The sequence below is a fragment of the Anas platyrhynchos genome, chromosome 11 (assembly GCF_047663525.1).
Source record: "Anas platyrhynchos isolate ZD024472 breed Pekin duck chromosome 11, IASCAAS_PekinDuck_T2T, whole genome shotgun sequence".
Classification (NCBI taxonomy): Eukaryota; Metazoa; Chordata; class Aves; order Anseriformes; family Anatidae; genus Anas; species Anas platyrhynchos.
Genome location: NC_092597.1, coordinates 11,946,214 through 11,969,683, shown reverse-complemented (window position 1 = coordinate 11,969,683; position 23,470 = coordinate 11,946,214). Strand labels below are relative to the sequence as shown.

Here is a 23,470-nt window from a genome sequence, read left to right as displayed (position 1 = left end):
AGCGCTCTCAGCACTGTTCTGAGAGGTTAAGCAGCACTCAGGGCGCAGCTGTAATTCCTGAAACGTTTACTTTTAGCTCAACTGAGATTTGTAGGTAGTCCCTGAAACTGTCCATACCTCTGACTGGGGCAATCTTTGAGCGCTTTTTTTTTTCTTTTTTCCTCACAATCTAAACATCCACTGAAAGAAGTCATTATTTGCACGGGGGATTTCCAAGGGCCACTTCAGCCTAAGCTGCTAATGGGGCTGACAAAGCGCGTCCCTTTTCCAAAGGGACGGCGAAAGCTGACCAGAGCTCTCGCGTCAGGCACCTCGCGGCTGCAGGCCGCAGGCTCCTTTAAGGGGGAGCGGTCGCCATCTTAGGTTCCCCCGCCCCCCTCCCGCCACGTGACGCAGCCGGCCGCCATCTTAGGCTCCGCAAGCCACTGCCTCGGCTTGCCCGGGTCACGTGGGGGCGGGGCCGGCGGCGGAGCGGAGCCGAGGGGCGCGGAGCGGGGCCGGGGGCTGAGGGGCGGCGGCGGCGGCGCCATGGGGCAGTGCGGCATCACCTCCTCCAAAACCGTCCTGGTCTTCCTCAACCTCATCTTCTGGGTGAGTCTGGGCGCCTCCGGGGCCGGGGGGAGCTGCTGCGGGGAGGGGGGAGGCCTTGGGCCTGGGCCGGGGCGCCGCGGGCCGGGGGCCCTGAGGGGGCCGCGTCTCTTGGGCGCCGTCCCGGCCTCGGTAAGGGGCGGCTGGGAGCGGCCCCGTGCCGCTGTGCCCGTGCCGTGGTTGGGTCAAGGCCGTGTGGCAGGCGCTTCGTGCCCTCTCCTTGGGGACCTGTGCCGGAGCGCTGTGCGCAGCCCGTCCCTGCCGAGCCGCCCTCGCCTCCGAAGTTGAGAGGTGGAGGGAGCCTCGGCAGCCTGGCAGCGAGGGTGTAAAGAACACGAGAGACGCTTGTGTAACTGAATGCACCTTGAGCCGCGTTATTGAGGCTTTCAGGACTGCCGGCTTAGACTTTAAAGAGCTGTTACAGCCACCTAGCTTTTGGCCTTCTACCTAACACGACTGTTCTAAGTACTTAGTGGTAACTATGTAGTATGTTGCTTTTTTTTTTTGTTTCCCCAGCGGTTTAGGACAGCTCTGTGATACACATGTAACTTAATAGTCTAACAGCGAGTCTTGTGGTTTGTTTCTTCCAGTGAGCACAGCTGCATCGTGCTATTTACACATTGCTTAAACCTGCCGCAACTACAGCCAGCAAGACAACCCTGTAAGCTGGCTGTGCTGGCTTGGTGCAACAGTAGGCTGCTGTAAACCCCTTTCTGAGGATGAACTTAACATGACAAGCTGTAATTTGACATCTTACTCACTGTCACAAGTGCCCTCTCAGAACAACGTGCATAAATGAAACCACATTTAAGGCTGTCTGTGTATTTTAAGAATTCCTTTTCTGGTTTTAGATCCTGTGTTTCTCATCCTGTAATCCCAGCTCCAGGAACAGAAGATTTGTTGTCCCAGCTGCTCAAAGATTTCAGCTTTGAAAAAGGGATAGTGGGTAACAAGATATTAGAACATAAAAAAGTAGCTATATTTAGCAGAATAGCTAATAGTGAAAGCCATATGAAAGCTAACAAATGTTAGAGGATAAATGTTCTTGTCTAAATTTTTACAAAGGAATGTCTCTCTTGGGTGCCTAAACACGAATCATGGTCAGGCAAAATGCATGCCTGTGCAGTCTCACTGACATCTGTGTATACAGCTGTTCAGAGACATGAACAGTAAGTGTGAGGCATATTTGACTTTAAGTGGAGCATGTTAGGAATAGCTCGTTTTCACTAAGGTGTATTAGCTCCGTTATTTACCTTTGAAGTATCATGTAGCTGCATCAATCTTTTAGCACAGCCATTTGTTTGGAATCTGCTCTGAAGGGTGTGGCTTTTTGTTATGTGCAAATGGCATTAAAAAAAGGTAATTTGGTGGCTGCTACAGAATACTTAGTTTTTCACAGGAAATGTAGGTAGTCGAAGTTGCATCTTGAAGTGGTGTTTTTTTCACCTTGGTTGCTGGTTTATATTAGATTGTGTCTAATAAATGAATGCGTTCTGCATGCAATTTCTCATCCACCCCCCCAAACTTTAGTGAGTTTTCATGTTTTATAAATTTGAAAAGTATTGCTTGCTATTTGCTGGGTTTAATAATTTAATTGCAAGTGCAGTTATCCAGCTTAAACAGAGATAAGTGCAGAAGTTATTTTGTGTAATGCTGAATGGAGTGCTTTTCCATTTTTAATGGCTTTAGTTTTGAGACAAACTTGATTTGGGACAGATTGTATTTAGATACAAAGTACGTCATGTCAAATTAAAATGCCATTGATGTATTCTGCAAACCATAAGTGACAAGTCAGCTTATGCGGATAGTTTTCTGACAGGCAAGCAGCTGGAACAGCCATACTGCTAAGTTGCATGTAGAATGATAAAAGCATGTTTCCTAAAAAGTGAAAATCACAAAATCCGTATTTTGCCTCTTTAGCCAAGCTACATGCTAAAAATAGGAAAAGAATTCATTTGTCTTTCTTGCATACTTTGAGCAAAAGTAGCACATCTTCATTTTAAATAGCAGAAGAGAAAGGAAGCATTTGAATTCTTGATCTAGCATGTTTCATTTGGTGTTTGAGCTGAATGTCTATGTTGCATTGTCAACTAGATGGTCACTAAACATTAATTGCTTCTGTGCTGTTACAGAAATCTTTTGATTGTCATTTATACATAGTTCCAGTTCTGGTAATTAGATCATTAAGATTTGCAGTGAGACTTATGACAATAATCAATAGCCTATAATTTGTCAAGTAACTCCGAAACCTCATTTAATTTCCTTTATAAACTTAATATGTCTCTTTAGAGTTTCATATATAAATCTCATCACCATGATCATCGTCATCTTCATGGTCTGTAGATATATCAAGTTGCTTCTGCATTTAAATTTAAGATTATTTTGATGAAGTCATTGAAAGATCTGTTAGACTAGCCAGGCAAATCAGGATTCAAGGAGTGTTTGGATAATGCTTTTAGAAATACGGTTTGATCCTTTTTTGGGAGTGATCCTGTGTGGAGCCAGAAGTTGGACTTGATTCTTGTGTGTCCCTTTCAACTCAGGATATTTTATCATTATATGATTGTAACTTCTTCTCCCTTACCATGAGTCTGAAATTTGTGGGAGGGTGTGAATGTTCAGAATGCTTTTATAGTTGAGTCTTATGAATGTGAGATGCTCAGAAAATTACCACTTCTGCTGCCTGAAGAAAAAGCAGAGACTTCTCTTGTTATGCTCTGTAGTCTAGAATGCAGCTTGTTAAAAATAATAATGATGATATGCATTCTGAGTTCATGACTACTAAACATGTTGGTCCTTTTTTTCCTTTAGTTCTATTTTCTATGTTATGTTTAACTTGATGGGCTGTTAGTCTAGAAGAGAGTTGGGAAATTGCTTAGTATCAGCTGTTGTTTGGATACTGTGAACCTAATGATATATAGATGAGAAAATCTAAGATATCTACCGTAAGTCTTCAAGTATTTTTGATGCTATTATCAGTTGATCTCTGCCATCCATAAGGTAATTTGTAGTTGTGGGGTATGAAGTGCTATGGCTGTTACCAGAAAGGCCTGTGTTACTGCTGCTTACTTGGGCAGGCCTCAGTGTTCATTTAACTTTGCGATTAACTGCTTTAGTCCTGTTTCCAGGAGAAAACTAATCCTTGGAAAAGCTGGGCATGAACTTAAGTGTATTTAATTCGATGATCCTGGTTGAACAGCTATCAAATGAACACAGTGATATAAGGTAAGGGCAAGAAACAAGAGAAAGCTTAGGAGCACAGCACTGTGGAACCACACATCTAAGCAACAGCTAGATCTGTTAGATCGGTATGACAGCAGTGTCAAAAAACACCTCAGTTTTGAAGAAGTGTTTAAGAACAGAAGAAGCAGCTTAAATTGTGATGCTTTCTTATATCTAAAGATTGTTGGTTTGTTCTACTGTTTTGTTGATGGAACTTCTGCTTGTGTGAAGCCACAATACTATTCCTATTCAGTATGAATCTATTGCAGTGTGCTCTGAGATGTTTACCTCGGGCTTCTGAGTATGTATTGCAGTAGCTCACATCATTTCTTTTAATTCAGAAGTTCTCAGATGGTACCGTTTGGTAATGTCTAGGGTTTAGAAATACTGGCAACAAGAAAAAACATGAAGTTTTGTTTGTGCAGGTATGATTTCATATTAACAAATCCTGCAGTTGACAAGGCTGTTTCTGTAAAATTAATACAGAAAAGCATGTTGGCAATAGCAAGTTCTTTTTGCTGCTACAAATTGTTGCGGGGAGAAGCAAGCTAGCTTAAATGGTACTGCCAAAGACTTCTGCCAAGACAAGCTGTCCCTGTTTGTGGCAGCAGGCATAAAGAGAAGTGCTTTCAGTTATACCCACAAACCTTCATAAATCATTAAGAATAAGGTTCTCTTGTTTTTCAGTATTGGAGTCAAATAGGTTGTCATTTCTAATAATTTTACGGCTGCTCCATGTTTGTCTTTCAAGGCTTCTGAAAAAGGCAGCATGCTACTGGGTCATAGCTGTACACATTCATAGTCTGTGACTTCTAACTTTAATAACCCAAACTCCCCTGAATTTGCTAGTGGTTCTACACATTCTGTGAAGTCCTGTTCTGATATTTATTAAGTTTTCTAGTTGACATCATTAAAAAAAATCTTGTTTCTATATAGTCTTATGAAAACTATTTTGTGGCCTGTTTTTTTAAATGAGCTGAAGAAACTGCCTTCTCACAGCAGGACATAGTTTATCATATAGAAAGTTGGATATCTGCTGTGGACATGCAGCTGACTTTAAAAAAAAAAAGTGGTAGTCATCAAGAATAGTATGATGTAGATCTTATGAAACGTTCATTTGAATTTTGCATAACTTGGCAAAGAATACTTAAGCCTAAAGGTACTTCATAAATGCAGCGATAGGGAGCATCAGTTCAAACTTGCCCTTCTTGGAAAGATTAGATGGAATTGCTAATTTTCTTCTCCCAAAGGGTTTTGAGACGGAGCCATAGCCCAGTTTTCTCTGTAAACAATTATTGATGAGAAAGAAGTAGAGGAGTGGTCTGGAAGCCATTGGGTTTTATGGTGGATGGATACCAATTTAAGCAAGTAGAGAAAAGAATGTCAAGTGAGTGTGTATTTGTTTCAGAAGGAACTGGAGAGGGAGATAAAGAGTAGCAAAGTGCTGAGAGGAACCTAAAGAGAAATAAACAGTAGAGGGCCTTATTCTTTAGGGTCTTTGAGGTTAAAACTGAGAAACTCAACTTTGAAGGAGAGAAAGGTGAAAAAAAATTAAACATAAGGAAAATGTTTTGTATCTGAAAGTAATCAGGCTGTGAATATCCTAGTGTGTTGAACAGGTCAGAAAATGATGGAGAAATACAGTAGAAGTCAAATGGAGAAAAAAGTAGTGTGAAAAAGAAACAATTTGTAGTGTGCTGTTGCAAGAAGTCTGAAAACTGGATAGTAACCCATGATGTCAATGCCCGTATATATGTGCAGGCAGAAAATGTTGTCATTGGCGTGCATGGAGAAAAGGAGGTGTTGAGAAGAATGAAACAGATACAACTGTAGACCCCTAAAGTCTTGAGTGCATGGCATTTTCTTAAAAATGCACATTCCCAACATACTAGCAGGGCAGTGAGAATTAAAAGATTCACTGAAGCCTGAACATAAAGCAATAGGTTGGGAACATAGCATGTCAGAGTACACCATAGGTATGTTTTACAATCACAGTCTTGACAGATACTTTGGGAGTGGAATGACAAGTCTTTGGGCTGAGTGGTATCTGTATAACCACCGAAACTTACCCATCAGTGATGGCAGGGTTGGCAGTTCTAAGCACTTATTATTGTCTTTCAGGTCTCAGTGTCCTTATCAAAAAGGGTGAAATACCTTCTTACCTAATCAGATATCAGGTGAAAATGGTTTCTCCTAGCATATGATACTTTGCTGCTACCTTCATTTGCTTGTTCAGAGACTGTTTTAAGAAAAACAGTGAATAAAATGAGGATTCCAGAGAGACGAGTGTTCTTTAGCCCAGGTAAATGAAAGAGTACAAAAAAAAAAGTCTGTTTGGGTTTTACTGTGTCCCCGGAGTGTCCAATAGCAAAAGTAACATGAAGGACAGTGCTTTGTAGAGATAAGTCTTTTGAGTTCCCTCCAGATTTGTTGGGGAAGAACATGAGTGGGGTAGTATAGGAAAGCATTAGTATGTAAATGGAGCTGCGTTTCCTGTTGATAAACAAATGATCAGCAGAACCAGTAGTCTGGATCTGTTATTTTCCAGGCATCTTCCTAAGCAGCAAAAACTTCAGCTTTCAATCTGCTGCTATGCATGAGGATTACTGGAAGTATGAAGGCAGTTCTTAATTTGCAGCCTACTTAAAATGATTCAGGGTTTGTCTAGACAATGAGTAGGCTTGTACAACTCAGTGCATGTGAAAGGTGAAAGCTGACTTCTGGAAAACAGACATGGGTTTTGGAGGATGTTATTGCACCAGCCCAAAGACAGGGAGAACTCCCAGATTCTAAATATTCTTACCTATAATACTTCTCTTTTTGTTGTTGTATGCATTGCACATGAGATCTACCAGTTTTCCCTCCAGTTACTTGCATGCTTATGATGTTTTCAGTAGTTCCTTAGAGGCCCATGCCAAAGCAACTATACAAAGCTTTTCTGATCTCTGAGGTCTACCGGTAAATTTTATGAAAGGGGTATCTACGTGTTCTAGCCTTTTGCAGCAAACTGTTTTCATTGACTGTACTTGCCTCAGCAGTCTTTTTAAAGGTTAATTCATCCTAAAATAAGCATATGCCATGTCAGGTTCAGTACTGAAGTTAGCTGCAGACAGCTCGGAAGGGATGTGTGAATGCTGAATAACCAGCCGGCTCCCTGGAGCATGCATGTGACCTGGCGCAGATTCAGGAGCTGTTGCCATCTCTATTCAGAGCCTTGAGCAGTTTATTAGAGAATTCTTCTTTCAGGTCTTGCTTATCAAAGACTTACTTGAATTGTATGCTGTTCATGTATTTAATGATAGGAGAAATGCATGATTGTAAATATATGGTGGCTTTTTATTCACATCTTTGTTTAATTTGAGCATGCTTAGTATTCTGTGGATTTACCTTTTATTCTTCAGAATAATAAGCATTGAGAATTGGATTGGTTTATGTTTTTTAATTATCCTTGTGATAGAGATCTTAGTTTCTCTGCATTATTCCCTTTTTGAGAAGCAAATGACAAGCTCAGATCAGCTTCAGATTAGATAGAAGCTGCAAACAGTAAGCATAGGTTCAACTTTACCATTCTTGGACTTCAAGAGGGAAATGTGCAGCTCAACTGGTACAGCACTGACCAATGTAGAATATATACTTGCTATAGGTAAACCTAGCTCTTTGCCTATCACACTATTTATGCTTTATTTATCTGAACGTACAACACAGTGCTATACTATAGAAATGGAGCAAAACCTTTTGTGCTAAGGACCAGATTTTGAAACTACTGAGTAGTGGAAGGAATCACCACTGGTCACAGTAATTCAACATCCCCTAGTAGTTAGTAGCACAGTAGAAGCACTAATCTTCTGGCTTAGTTTCATTTAAATGGGGTCCTGTTGTACATGGCAAGCCCATTTAATGATGCTGGCTAAAAGATAGTTAATGAAAATTGTCAGAAGATGAGAAAAGGATTGCTCCAAAAGGACTCTCCTAATTCTAGCCAAAATGCTGATACAGGTACCTCTCCTTACCCTCCCTTGTTGATCTAGGGCATGCTCAGAAAAGCACTAAGCATCACATATCTGACATGGAATGAGAAGGGAAGGCTTTGAAACTTTTTTCCTGTGAATGAGAAGGGCAGCACTGCATTTTTTTCATAGTACTGCAAGAGACCAGGCCACTTTACCTGTTCAGTAATAGTGCTCAACTGTAATACATGGAGGAAAAGAATTTGAATCTTCATAGCTTTTAAAACTGATCTGAGTATGAAAACTCTGGCAGGCTTTGTTTTCAGGTGCCTTTTTTCTCTAGAAGATTATTTGTTGAAGTGAGGAAGGGGTAGTTACAATTCTGACTTCATTGACTAGGTGGCCGCTTCAAGCAAAGAGGCCATGTCTTTACTTTCTGCTTCATGACTCTAGCACACAGTTTTCAGACAGATGAATCCACCCTGCTGCTTCCAAAATTCTGCAGCTTTATCTACAGAAAGGCCAGTTGTACAGCCTTCAGAAGCAAAACCGAAGGACAAATGCTGTCATGGTTGGTCAGTCACTCTAGTTCCACGTGTGAAAAGGTTTTAGTGATATCTTCAGACCACGTTCATATAAGATGAGGAGTCTAAAGAGGAACATGCATTGCCAGCTCTTATAAAATAATAATTTCTTTAAGAAAAAAATGCACTTGATGCTTGTTAGTATCTTAGACTGTATTAGCTAGACTCATCTTAAGCATAATACTGGAAAGGAAAAAGTTTCTCAAAAATGTATGCATCTCAAAGCAGGGATGGAAAGTTAACGTGTAGACGGCTTCTTAATGTTTAATTTTTTTCTTTCAAATATATTTTTTTAATGTACTTGCACATCCAGTTATCAGGAATCTTAAGTCTTCCTTTATGATCCAGATTTTTCTTAGAAAAGAGGGGAGCTGCTTAAACATCCTCCTGTGGAGAAAGACAAAGGGGCTCACAAGTGGGTCTGATTACACTTTTGTGGTATATTTTCTATGGCTCGTGCCAGCTGCAGCTGTTTCTCTTCCACCTTACAAAATACCATATTTCTAAGAAGCATTTTAATTCTTCGAAGTGACAGATTACCTCACTGGCTTGTCATTCACATGCTTTGTTGCTAGGCTACAGTTAATGCAATGCCATTGCTCAGTGACACTACTTTGAATCTTTGCTTTGTCTACAGAAATTGCATGTCTGCGTTTTCACAGAATCACAGAATTGTCTAGGTTGGAAGAGACCTCAATATCATAGAGTCCAACCTCTGACCTAACACTAACCAGTCCTCCTCCACTAAACCATATCACTAAGTTCAACATCTAAATGTCTTTTTAAAGACCTCCAGGGATAGTGACTCAACCACTTCCCTGGGCAGCTCATTCTGATGCCTCACAACCCTTTCGCTAAAGTTCTTCCTAACATCCAACCGAAAACACCCCTGGTGCAACTTTAGCCTGTTCCCCCCTTGTGCTGTCACCAGGCATATGGGAGAATAGACCAACCCCCACCTCACTGCAGCCTCCTTTAATGTACTTATAGAGAGTTTTGCCATGTTGTACCTAACATGGCACAATTTCCACAGTTGGATTAGCAATTGGATGTGTTTTGTGCAAAGGGGCAATCTTAATAGTTAGCTCACTTCCTTTTTTTGCTTGGTGATGCCTCACTTTTGGTATTTGACTTAATTTTCACTTTCATTACTTTTGTATCTCTATAGCACCTTTTATTGGATGAGTGTGAGCCTTCTGGATGCTTTGAGATTCTTGCAGAGTATACACGCTTACCCTCACTGCATACATAAAGGTAGAGGAGAAATACAATGTTCAGATCCACACAGAACTGAAGGCACTTCTGAGCTCACTCTTAATTCTTTTTTCTTTGAGCTAGTGTTCCTATAGCAAAGTGCTGCTGAGGATTCTTTGTATGTAAGGCTTTATGCTAGCAGTGTTTATGCAGTGCTGTTTGTGGGAAATAGTTGCAGTAATATTGCAGACTAAATATGAATTGTAGCAAACAGTGCTGAAATGGTAGGCACCAGTCTTCTGATCACCTCTCTTGTTCTGTGCCACACTGAGGAGTGTGAAACAGCCTAGGAGGCTGTGGAGTCTCCATCCTTAGAGATTTCCAAGACATTGGACAAAGCCTCGAGCCACTCGGTATGAATTCATTGTTGACCCTGCCTTGAGCAGGAAACTGGACTAAATGATCTCCTGATATCCCTTCTGGTCTGAATTATTTATTGGTTCTTTGATTCTACTGTAGTATGATGCAGCCTTATAGTAGTATAACTGCTGGAGCTAGGTGTGCACATCTGTCTGCCCTCTTCTTTCCAGCACATGGGTAGGGGTTGTAACAAAACCGCTGGGAAGGAAGGCAGGAGGGAGGCAGCCTGCTGTATGCTTTCTCGGGTCAGAGCTGAAGTGCATGATATTCCAGCTGAATATACTTCTGTGCCTCGGATGTGGATTGGATTGTAAAGGAGATGCTACTCTTTATAGCAGGATTAAATTCCCCAGATCATGGCTTAGTCTTTGCATCTTCTGAGTGTGCTGTTTTTAGCTCAGCCTAGCAAGGCAGTGTGATTTGTATGTATTGTGACACCAGGGAAGTATGTAACATGAAGCATTCTGATGATATAGTCTGTCACTGCAAACCAATAGAATGTAATTGCTTCATTTTAAGGGATAGTAGAATTGTTTTTAACTCTGTAGCAACGGTGGCATTATTTGGTTCAGGCCGTATAACCCTCCAGGACTTATTTGCTATTAAATGGTAGTAACCTGAGGTGATATTTTTTTCTATGTTTAACAGAAGACCTTTTTATCCAATGACTCTTTTTAGAAAGTCACTGCCAGAACTTCCAGTTTAAGAAGTCTGTATGTAGGTATTTGATTCAGTCTTTCAGTAATTGGTGTCTTTTACTTGGAAAAAAGCTGTTGCCTCTAGCAGAAGTTACTCTACAATGCATATATCCATTCTGTCCTAACATTAAATCATAGGTAGTAGTCAGAAGGCAAAGTGGAGGAATAAGTAGTAGGAAATGGCAGGTAAAAACTGCATGTGTGTTCTGAAAAGCTGTTCAATTACAAACAGCTTGCTGTTTGAGTGGCCTGAAATCCTGTTACCAAAATTATTTAGTTTGTAAGTGTAAAAAGCTAAGTTCATAGCACAGGAGGGGAAGTATTTGAGAAGAAAAGGGAGCAAGATTTTGATGTTCATTGCTTGGTTACCCTCATTTCTTAACTACATGCATCAGAAGGCTTCCATAATGCAGTCAAAACTGAATCTGCCTAGATGAAATGTAGTTTGGAAGCTGGAATTGGCTGGTCTCCATTTGAGGTATTCTGAACAAACCTGTGCTATAATCTAGTGATGATGCCTTAAAAAAAGGTAAAAGCACTAGTTCATGTTATTTGATAAAATAATTGTTGCAAAGTAGCCTTGCAGAAAGGTTTAGTCTTCAAATAAACTTACAGTTATTGTGTCTATTATAGGCAGCAGCAGGCATACTGTGCTACGTGGGAGCCTATGTGTTCATCACATATGACGACTATGATCACTTCTTCGAAGACGTCTACACGCTCATTCCAGCAGTTATTATCATAGCTGTGGGAACACTTCTTTTTATTATTGGACTTATTGGGTGTTGTGCCACAATTCGAGAAAGTCGCTGTGGACTTGCTACAGTAAGTTGCGTATGATGGTGTTTGAGTGTTGTGTATCTGTTCCTTTCCTCTTTAATTGATTCCGTAAAATACAGTTTTTAAAGTTTTTTTGTCTTGTTTTATTGTCTTAAATGTTGGCCTTGTATTCTGTTCTGACCACCTTCTTTCTTTTTTTTTTTTGTTTTGAATGATGGTGTTGAATTTGCTGATTCTGGCAGCAGAAGACTCAAGTTCAACTTGTTAGAACAGTGAACATCTTAAAAAAAAATGGTTATGACTTAATTAGATAATTAAATCTCATTTATCTGTTCTGATTGAAAAGCTAAAATTGCAGAAGGAGAAGGATGAGCCAGCCAGGAGCCTTCTAGTGTTAAGTGTATTGCACTGAGAGTGACTGGGGGTGCTTGTGATGCCTAAATTTTCTCTGTATGGCTTAATTTGAACTCTTAGTTTTGAGGAATTTGTCATATGTTTCCAAATACTTTAACTACAGATTCAGTTTGTGTATTAGGCGGGAGAGAAGAGAGAGAGAGCTTTTAAACTGTCTCTATTTTGTTGCTTTTGGATGCTGTGTGTGCTTCTTTAACAGTTTAAGTGTTCATAAACATACCAAGATGAATGCATAGGTTGCTATTGCTGCTAGTTGTTTCAGGGCTTAATCTGAAGAAACATTTCCTTAATCCATCTACAACTTCTAGTAACAGCCTGGGTCACTTGTGTGTTGTAGCAGTCCTATTTATCTAATATAAGAGTGAAAAAAGCACTTGGTTAAAATGTTCAATTTACATTTTTTTGGTCTTAATGATCAGCACTTGCCTGGCTAGGCAGTTTTAAGTTGTATTACTTGGTAAAACTATGAGCATTAAAGCTTCTTGAAGTAAGTTACTTCTGGACCTATTTGGTCAACTTAACTGCCTGCTTTAGGTTAGTTGCTGAGTTAAAACCTTAAAAGACGTATAATAAATAGCAAAGGCTATATTGAGACTTTTAGAAAAAATGTGTGAAATTATTTGCATAAATATCCTGGATTGTATTTTACAGTTTGTGATCATCCTGCTCTTGGTTTTTATTACTGAAGTTGTGGTGGTTGTTCTTGGATACATCTACAGAGCAAAGGTAATAACCTCTCAATTTCAGAAATGTTTTGTTGTAAACTGTGACCAAAATACAGAGGTGTAGCCTTTTCAGCCTTTTCTGTATGTGATTGCAAAACTGTAAATGGATATTCATTAAGGGAAAACTGTTAGAGATCAGTATCTTAAAATTTAGAACAGCAATATTCCTGAAAGCAAAGCTGCAGCTTTTCTCAGAGGGAAAGAAAAAAACCTGCATGGAACATATCAATGACAATCGAACACTACAAGGGAGTGTAGGTAATTAGTACCTTCCAATTTTCCAGATGGCTTTCTAGCCTATTTATGCTTTTGACTAAGTGCACGTTTTAGGTTACACAGTATTTGAACATATTGCATATCAAAACAATATGCCCTAGCTTAAATGTTGGCTTACCATCTATGAATTAACACTGCTTAATAATCAAGCCAAATAGACTGAATGTGTTAATGTATACTGTCTAGCTTTATGCAGCTTGTTGGCAACGGCTATGGGGGTGTGGCTAAAGAAATTGACTTCTCCCACTGTTTTATTAATGGAATTTCAGAAAACAGGGCCAGAAAAATGAAATTAAATATGCTTCTATCAATATAACGTGGTAAAAGTATACCATGTGCCATTAGAGATACCACAATGTAGTTTGAAGAAAATAAAAGTTTAGCTTTCAGTTTCACCAACTGTTGTATCTGTCTGCATGTCAATGTTGCAGGAAAAAAATCAGCAGAAAAAAGTTATAGCTGTGAAATACTTTGATGGCATTATAGTCCTGTCTTAATAGCAAGGTGAATTAAAGCCCCATTGACCTTCTTTTAGCCCATCTGCGTTTATATAAGCAACAAAGGACTCCATAGTTCAGTCCTGCTTGCTTGCATTTTCTGGAAGAAGCAGTGTCAAGCATAAAGGAAAAATTTGGTCCTTTTTTGTTAACTGAAAGAAAACTGCTTCAAATAAGCAGCTAACAAGAAGACCCTTATCTGTGTGTTATTAATCTTTGTTACAGAATAGATTGCTTCAACAGGAATGTTCTGTTGAAGATACTTAATTTAAGAATACATTCTCACAGTCTGCATTAGGTTTCAAGTATCTTGGCAGAGTTGATCAGCTGGGACTCTAGTTGGTAGTGCAAGTAGTCCTTAGAAGCAATTGAGGAAAGCTGTATGCTTCCTGGAGAAAGGGAAGCATGTTGAGTTCTTACATGACAGCTTGAATGATTGCTTTCTGCTCCGATACATGCAGAGCTGGTGTGCTACAGTGTAGTGCAGCAATTACCATGTCTCTGATCTGGACAGAGAAGTAGTTCTCTGATCTCTGGTTAACAGGATTCAGAGCATGTAGAAGAAGATGCATATATCTTTCTTTCCAAGCCTGTCTGAAATTACACACTTGAAATTACACACTGCACAGCCATTTGCTCACAACTGCCCCCCTCGCTTCTTTCCCCCCGATGGGATGGGGAAGGAATCAGGATGAAAAAAGTAAAAGCTCTTGGGTAGAGGTAAAGACAGTTTAATAGGACAGAAAAGGAAGAGAAATGATAATTGTACTACAATGTACAAAGCAAGCGATGCACAATGCAGTTGCTCACTACTCACCCACCACTGCCCAGCCTGTCCCTGAGCAGTGGTCCCCTCCCATCCTGGCCAGCCACCCCATATGAATTATACCATATGATGAGATACGGTATGGGATATCCCTTCTGTCAGTTTGGGTCAGCTGTTCTGGTTCTGTCCCCTCCCATCTTGTGCATTGTGCATCCCAGCTTCCTTGCTGGCAGGGCAATACAAGAAGCTGAAAAGTCCTAGACTTAGTGTAAGCACAGCTCAGCAACAAATAGAACATCATTGTGGTATCAGCATTATTTTCATCCTAAATCCAAAACATGGCACTGTACCAGCTACTAAGAGGAAAGCTAACTATCCTAGCTGAAATCAGGACAACCGTTAGTTAAATCATAACTGATTTCAAATGGGTCTGAAAGAAGCTGCCTGCAAAGGCTAGATTGACTTTAAGTCATGTCTTGATACAGATCTGCATGTGAAGATAACCAGCATTCTTGTGAGGGGAAATGAAGCTTGTGCTGTTGTTGCAGAAAATTCTTCTCTTCAAACAGTTTCTCTTTGCAACGATCCGTTGGCAAGATCTTCCTACTATAACTTGTGATCTAAAGAACATGCTTGCTTGGTTCCTGTTTGGTTCTGAGATGAACATTTTTTGCACATAATTCCCACTGAATGCAACAGCCCTGAATTGACTTTTTTTTTCTAATCTTACTCTAGTACCAAATTTTGGCAACACCAAATTTCCTGTGCATTTAAGGAACAATTTATACTGAAACTTATTACTTGAAAGGCTCTAGTAAGGTTTCCTCTGAAGTGGGAATTATCAGAAGTCTTTTGGGGGGACAAGTGATGATTACTGGGTGGCATCCATTTTTAAACACATGTACTTGACAGCATCTTTAGCAGCTTGACTCATCTTCAGTAGCTTTAGGAGCTATTCCAGTAGCTGTTGCTATGTACCATGTACTGCCACCAACATTTCTCAGAAAGCATGGGGGTGGCGGACTGAACAGCGACCTTGGTCACTGTAAGCTAGAATAGTGAGCCAAAAGAGCTGGTCTTTGGGAATTCCAGTGCTTTGATCAGAAGGGGCAGAACAGGCCACATGACTTAATGATATCCTCATGGTTCCTAACAGAACGACTTAGCCTGTATGGTTATGCTGGTTTTGGTTTGCAACTTTCAAGGACTAGAAAGTGGAAAGGTGAATATGTGGTCTTAGAGAGAGCTCTTCTCTTCACAGTGTCTGCTGTTATGCCCATGGTGTTATAGTAGAAATCATTTCCTTTCTGAGATGCATTGCGAAGCTACTTTGTCTAAAATCTTACCAAATGTAGCTGCACATTTTTTTCTTGGTTGTAAGCTCATGATATCTTTGCAAAAGTCAGGACATAATTTTAAGAAGCTATACCACCAGAGCACGCTATTTTAAGATACTAGCAAGTTGTCTTGGTTTCTTGAGTTCTGTAATTAGTAGTGGAATTATTTTGTTGGTGTGCTAATGCTGGTGCTTTGCTAATGCTTTGCAGGTGGAGGATGAAGTTGATCACAGCATTCAGAAAGTATACAATGGATACAATGGGACAAATCCTGATGCAGCCAGTCGTGCCATTGACTACGTACAGAGGCAGGTGAGACTGCCAGATGCATGAAATAATTTTACTGGAGCTTTTCAGTCCTTTCTGTCCATAAAACACAGGTGCTATGTTACTCGGCTATTTGTGACACATCTTCAGCAGTTCTGACAAACTTAGTAAGCAGCAGTCAATAGATAACTGCACTCTGTTATGATTAGTAAAATTATGAAATTGTTGGTGGGAAGGTGTACTTTGTGGGGGTTATCAGTGAATCAGTATTTGTATTCAAATATTTAGTACTTCTGTTTTTCTGCAATGGGATTTTGCAGCATGCTCTTATTTGTGCAGTTTCATCTAGAACCTTCTGGGGAAGAAAATTGCTCTAGAGTCTAGCTGAATGCTAGTCTTGTGAGTTGCTGGATGGGGAGGGGGGAATTATGGAAAATGCAGGAGCTTTCAACATTCTTCGAACTGCATCAATAAAATTCTAATATTTGTATATTAAATATCTAGTATGTTGAAAGCAATTACAATACTTTGCCTAAATTGCCTCCTGAAACAAAGAAGGACAGGCTCATAAACTAATCCTTAGGGCGGTACCTCTGAGACTGTACTGTACATATGAAACTCCAGCTCTGAACAGAACTGTATTTATGTTCAGTTGGTTCATTCTTGAAGGCTTCCTCTTTCGCATAGCCACATGTCTGTGTGGCCATATAAAATGAACTTCAATTCTGCATTGAAGTCGTGTGAGAGGAACAAACTGGTTCATGCCAGGACTACATCCAGAGAGTGTAGGTTTTTTCAAGCATCTGTCATAAACTTTATTGATAGAGCTGTTTCGAGCAGTAAATATAACTTTTATTGTCTTGGGGGCACAAAGGAAAAATGGCTCATCGAATGTTCCCCAAGAACAGGCATTTCCAGTCTGTTTTCTAAGGACTTAAATGACTTAAGGCTGCAGGCCACTTAATAATCCGTTCAGTCCATGATTTACTTTGATAATGCTGTCAAATAACTTCTGTTACTGAAGTAATAAAGTCAACCAAACCTTAACATGTCCATGGTTTTGGTATTGCAATTAGAACTGTCTCATCCAACTTCATGATTGGTAAACATGGTGAATCTTTACCTGTATGTTTTCAGCTGCGCTGTTGTGGGATCCATAACTACTCAGACTGGGAGAACACTATCTGGTTTAAGCAAACTAAGAACAACAGCGTTCCACTTAGCTGTTGCAAAGCAGCTCTCAGCAATTGTACTGGCAGTTTGACCCGTCCAATGGACCTTTATTCTGAGGTAAGACAGCCAAAACATGAACTTAGAGCAAAGTACAAGTCCTGTGCTTTTGCTGACAATCATTTAATTTTCTGTTTAGTGGAACTGTAAAGTTTGGGGTGAAAGGAATTATGATTAATAGGAAATAAATATGTCATCTAAAGAAAAACTTTTTATATCTGTGCCCTGTTTGATGCTTTTGAGGGTTTTTGTTGTGTATCTAAATGTGGTTGCCAGAAGGATATATAACAAGCCTACTTTTTTTTTAGGGCTGTGAGGCTCTGGTTGTAAAGAAGCTTCAAGAGATAATGATGTATGTCATCTGGGCAGCACTAGCATTTGCTGCTATTCAGGTAAGCAAATATTCTTTATTTATGAACTCAAATGAAATTGTGAACTGCTGTCCAGGTTAGTACAGTTATGTACAGGGTGTCAACAGCTTTGGTTTGTACTTGGTTTGAGAGACAGATGAGCCTCAGTCAAAAGGACCTAAACACCTTAACACAGAACTTCTCAACTAAGCCTGGTTTAAAAACTACTGTGAGAAGAATGTGCATTGTTAGATTTGAAGGCAGCTGGACATTAACAGTAGTAATTAACTAGAATGTAAATAAGCTACATCTTGAAAACTGATTATCTGTAAGCATCAAGTATCTATCAATGTGCTCTGAAAGCATTTAACACTTGAATTTGTATAGTATTTAATTTACAGCTTTGAGACAGATGGCTTGTGCTTCATGCTGTTTTAGAGGTACATCAGCTTAAGTATGCTTCATGGCATGTGTACAATGTTGACACCCACAAAATAAGGCAGGGTTTTCAATAGCATGTTCTGCTTTTGTTGGGTTGATCTTTGCATTGTCTTGAAGGTGCTGTACTTGTACAAAAAAAAGCTCTAAGCTAGAGACAGCAGCTACTTAAAATTGAATGAAGGCTGTCTCTCATAGGAATCCAAATTGTTGTAGTTTCTCTGGTCATAAAAAGTAACTGGGGAAATAAAACTAATGTGCATCTCATTATTTACTTATTTACTTTTAATTATTTATTATTTACTAAGATTAAAAACAAACCTATATGACAGTGTCTCTTAAACGTTTCTGTACAATCAGAATTTTGTGCCTTCATTAATCAGGCAGGTTTAGTACATTAATCATATTTTCAGTTTGTGTCAGTATTATGGTCTCTGAGAAATCCCAAGGGATTTAAAAACTGATTTCAAAGTAATTTTATGCCCTTAATAGCATTTGAATTCAGAAAACATTGTTCCTGTTGAATGGAGAAGCTTAAGCACTTTAATTTTCAAAACCAGCTTTAGAGCTGGTTTGTATGTTTGAAGGTAAGTAAATAATCCTTCGCAAACAGTTTTGTGAAAATAGCCAAATTTCTATTTCAGTGCTGCACTGCAAGGCTGTAATCATAGGTAACAGTGTATGCTGTAATGTTGAATGGTCCAGAACCAGATTTCTTCAGATACGAAGTTTGAAATTTGGTGACATCTCTGCTTAGTCTTCCAAAGGAAGATTTTTTAAAATTATCATTCTTAAAACTTTAACTGTTAAAGCAATACATCTATTTAGTCTGTTCAAACACTGAAATATTTCTGTAATTAAAATGAAGGTATTTCCACAACCATAGTTACTGTGGCAGATTTTTATGTATGAGAAAACGTATGTTATGAGGCTGGGTGAGCTAAATAGAGAGAATGAGGCATTATTCCCAATGCTGAAGTTTGCAGGTTGATCCATAGGTCTACTCTAAAGTGCAGCACTATTGTAATCCTCTTTGGGATTGGACCAGAATTTCTACCACAAGTAGAATGGAAATGTTGACCGCTTGTGTCCTTCTGTTCTTCCTGGGTCATCAATTCTAGGCAAGCATGGTGTTTTTATACTTTCTGCAGTGGATACGCTTTGATTTGTCTCCAAGTGTCAGTAATCAAGCTATTGGCAAAAGTGCATGGATAAACAGCTTGGAAGAAAATAAGAATATCAAAGCAATTTCTTTCTTTGCTGCAGTGTAACAATGTGTCAGAAGTTGTGGTATTGGTTTAGACAACTGAATAAAATAGAGTACAGGGTGTTAGGAATACCTGTGAAATTTCTGTCTAGTAATATTTTCACTGAGTGGTAATCAGATTTAAGTCTATCGGAGGTCATATTCTTGTATCTTTGCTCCACATTTCAAATGTTTGTAAATTGGCGTGTTTTAAGAAGGCTTTAGTTTAAGACAAGTTAATACTAAATCACATTCAAACAATTCTTTTTGTTGCCTCCCAAAACCTAGGATGCAAGTTATGACATCCTCCTATTTGGAATACAGAATTGAAGTATGTACATAGCATGATTCTCTGCAAAATAGGCTGCAGGATAATTGCCACGTAGATAAAAATGTAAACTTCAGCAAATGGCCTGTAACCTAGGCTGTGTCCTGCAGAGGAAGAATAATCTGTTTTGGTCAGTTCTATTACCACTCCCAGAAATGCTGGATAGAGTCCGCTCAGAATGGATTTTCAGTTTGTATGTTACACAGTGCGGTAAGACTGTTCAAAATTTACCTCCTAGTTTGCAATAAGCAAATCTAGCTTTCACCACTTTCTTTAAAATGAAAAGACTGAGAAGATGAGAATAGAACTTGTCTAAGGATTTTAATTTGTGGGAAAACTCAGTCTTTTTTGCATAGAATTAATTTCTGGTGTGTTTGTGTTCCAGTTACTCTTGAAGTGTATGGTAATTCCTTTGTCTAAAACACAGTGACAGCTCTGAACTATGAATAAATTGGAGGCAACCTGAAGGGAGCAAAGGTACTGCAGCACGCTAAGTGCTGCTTGATGAGCTGCAAAGTTCATACTTAAAGATATCTTCTGTAGTTAGCGATAATTTGTGAGATATTAAATTTGGCATATCTATACAGCCAGTGAGTTTTTTGAGGGGGAAAAAAAAAGGAAAAATAAATGTGGTAAAAGAAGATAGGCCATGGTTAATGCTAGCAGGCAAATTAAAAACATCGCTGACTGTGGGAGATGTCTAAACTTTCCTTGATGTTGTTCAGGCTTTAAAAGATTCATCTATCAGGCCTCAACAGAATTCTAAAAGATTTTGTTTACAATATTATTAAGTAGAGATTGAAGAGATACAGAATCAAATGCTTAAAGAAGGCTTTAGAAATGCTAGCACATCTTTTAAAAATTATATGCTGAATTATTTCTGTGAAGAAAATACTAGGGAGCCCATTCTGTGCTCACAGTGAATTCCAGGAATATGCTTGCTAGCCTCCTGAAGTGTATAAATGTTTTTGATATTGACCCAAAAACTGATCATAGAAGTCTGCTAGAGTACTTGATTGTTTTGGATTTTACACAACTCCATAAATTGGATGTCTTCAGTCAATTGACCAGGATTCTTTATATGTGAATAACTATAAATGTGATGGAACTAGTTTTATTATTTGAAATACATGGCTAGAATGACTAATGGAAAAAAAAATGAGACATTTGTATAGCACTCTTCATTTTATCTTGTTTTCATGAGCATAAAAAAGTTTTTGTGCTTGTAGCATACAACCCTTCTTCAGAGGTTTGTAGCCACAGGGAGTTAACACAAATCTTGCAAGTCTAGCTTTTTTTTTTTTTCTAATTGTGGATGCTACCTCTTCCTTTGGAAGGGTTCTGTCCATGAAGAGTGCTTTTCATGTAACTCAGTTCTTCCTATTACTCTGACATGAGCATAATGCATATAGCATTTATAGGAGTTAGCCTGCAAACTGGAACCATCCAAGTACTAACTGAAAGTAAAGGAAGATTTCATTTTTACCAGTAGGCTGAAGGGCCATACTCTAGGTTACTCCCAATAGGCTATTTCTGGACCTGAGCTGAATTTGGGTATAGATCCAATGCAAAGAATAAAAAATACAAATAATATTTTTAATTTTTACATCTTGTTACTTTCCAGGAAACACAAAGCTTGGACTAAAATTTCATCATGCTTCTTAATCGCTGCTTATTTAGACTTAACTAAGATTTTAAAAACTTCTTTTATCTTTCAGCATGCTGAAGTACCAAGTTGCATGTACATTCAGTTAAGCTTTGGTTTCTGAAATTTGTTACGCATGTGACATTTGCATCAGACTTCATTTAAAAAATAATTTTCCCATCAAGTGACGTGTTTTCACAAAACATCATGCTTTACACTTGGTTGGCTGGTCTCCAGTTTAATTCTTTTGTGCTTCCCATTCAAGTCATGTTCTTTTTAAATAGCTTACTGCCTGGGTGATGCTTTATAATCCAGAGCTATGACAGGAGCATCTTGAAATACTGCTATCTGTGAATAGTCTTTTTCCCTGTATGCATATTGAAGAAATCAAGATAGTTTCTTACATCACTAGAAGCTATTGCCAATGATTGCAGACTTCAGAACACATCACTAAACTTCAGTAAGTCTATACCTACCCCCCAAAAAAAAATCTACTCAAAAAAATGCAACCTTCCTAAAATCATACCCTGAATCCCTGATCATATTCATTTGATTCAGGTCTTATAAATGTATACCAAGTGATCATAACACTAAATTCCTAGCAAACTTGCCTGCATAGTTACAGCTCTGAGATTTCAATGGCAAGAAATTCACTTTTAGTGAATAATTCACATTGGCCTTGAATTTTCTAGTATAGCTTACTAACACACTGAGCATTTGAAGTAAGGTGGAGCAGTTTCATAAAATGAAACTTCTTGTTTTATTTTTCATCATAACAGCTGTGGCTCATGTATTTGAATTTCACTTCATTGTCTTTCATAACACATGCAGTATCTGAAGCTGTATCTTTCAGGAAGAAATCAGTCATTTTTCCATCTGAATTCTTTGAGGCAGCATCCAAGTTGCTGACCAAACCCATGTCTAGGATCTTTCAAGAAATTAAGGCTGAAGTTTGTGGCCCTTGTTTTTTGCAGCAAGAAGTGAAGCTTTTTTCAAGAACAATGCATTTGTTGCCATGTGTTATGGACATTCATGGTGCAATGAAGCATGCCGACAATTTCTGTGCAGAGGTTAAATCATGAAGTACCTTCTTTGTACTCAGCTTGTTTTCTTTTTTCTCCATAGCTTCTGGGCATGTTGTGTGCCTGTATAGTACTATGTAGAAGGAGTCGGGATCCTGCTTACGAACTTCTCATCACTGGCGGAACCTACGCCTAGAAGAGAATGGGAACGTGGTTCAATCTTATCTCACTTGTGTGGAAGGTGAATGGGCCAGGTTTACTGCAATAGCTTTCTTGCCCTAAGCTTAGTCAAAGCGCACCTTTCACAGATGAGGAGAGCTGTACTGTACACTGGTGATGGGCAAAACAACTCAGCTTTACACACACCCATATAATTACCTGTGACTTTCACTGTTTTAGCCAGCTATTCATGTATCTAAATGTTTTAGTATGCTAGTAAACTTTCTAATTTCAGAACCATTTGCAAGTTAAGTGTGATTTGGTTGATATGAAAGTCAAAGGATGTATGCCTATGTTGGTGGATTACCTCTAAGCATTAACTGACTGATTCTTGAGTATAGAGAGAATTTGTTAAACCTTCACTACATGGAACTTCTTTGGCTGAAGTTGTAAAAAAATATATATATAAAAAAGCCAGCTGTATTCAATTTGAAAAATATTTTAACCTTGCCCATCACCAGTGTCACTTTTTAAAAAAACACTTAAGTCCAGTAAACTTTATATATAATGGTAAAAACAAAACAACAAAAAAACTAACCAAAATTTTAGGTACATAAGACTAAGTTTTGACCTTCAGAGATCAAACCTTTCAAGCATTAGTGTTTTAAAATATGAGCTGGCTTTTCAGGAGTATAATGTATGCACTACTGTTCTATAATGAAATATTTCATTTTTTTCTATGAAGAGCAGTTTTATGTGTTGAGTGAACTGTAGAGTGTAGATCTTAAACTGGTTTGGAAATAATGTAGCCATGTCGAGTAGCGAAGTAGTATGTGAAAGTGATCTCAACTGTAAATAGTAAACCTGATTAAATAAATCTCTGTATATCCTCCCTATAAACATGTCTGGTTTTCTGTTTAAGATTCCTATGTATCTGTTCAAATGGTATCCTCATGTGCTGGAAGTGTAACCTGTCATGCATCAAAGCATCTGTCTTAGATCTCTAAGTGAGGTCATTTAAGGTTTGGTGGAAGCTTGTTTGTCACATTACTTTTTTATTTGAAACAATATTAGAGAATCAGTACAACACAGTTAAACTTTGTGGAAAGGAAACACTCTGTGAATACCATTCTGGAAGAATCTGTCATTTCTCAGCAGTGGGGGATGAATATTGTAACTGCTGAGTCTTAATTACACATTAATCTGTTTTATGATACTCAGATACTTAGTCACTGCTCTGCTTTCAGTGGTTTCAGTTACAACATTCTTTGCAGAAGACAGGAATGTTAAGAACTTCTACTGTGGTTGATTGTGCTTTATCATGCAAAGTACATTTT

The 23,470-nt window shown here is 38.8% G+C and overlaps 1 protein-coding gene across 1 annotated transcript; it reads left to right on the top strand.

Annotated features, from left to right (window-relative positions):
* Positions 1-431: 431 nt before the first annotated feature.
* Positions 432-23,033, top strand: TSPAN3 (tetraspanin 3). Its single transcript, XM_027465609.1, has 7 exons — positions 432-591; positions 11,287-11,478; positions 12,499-12,573; positions 15,659-15,760; positions 16,853-17,005; positions 17,254-17,337; positions 22,078-23,033. Exons 1-7 carry the CDS (start codon positions 529-531, stop codon positions 22,168-22,170), a joined length of 762 nt encoding a protein of 253 aa, XP_027321410.1. The 5' UTR covers positions 432-528; the 3' UTR covers positions 22,171-23,033.
* The last annotated feature ends 437 nt before the right edge of the window (positions 23,034-23,470 follow it).

What these genes read in the sequence shown, in the direction of transcription:
- TSPAN3 (XM_027465609.1), top strand. Translation starts at nt 529, where the DNA reads ATGGGGCAGTGCGGCATCACCTCCTCCAAAACCGTCCTGGTCTTCCTC. An exon ending in GATACATCTACAGAGCAAAG is followed by an intron (nt 12,574 to 15,658) that starts GTAATAACCTCT and finishes AATGCTTTGCAG; the next exon opens with GTGGAGGATGAAGTTGATCA. An exon ending in TAGCATTTGCTGCTATTCAG is followed by an intron (nt 17,338 to 22,077) that starts GTAAGCAAATAT and finishes TTTTCTCCATAG; the next exon opens with CTTCTGGGCATGTTGTGTGC.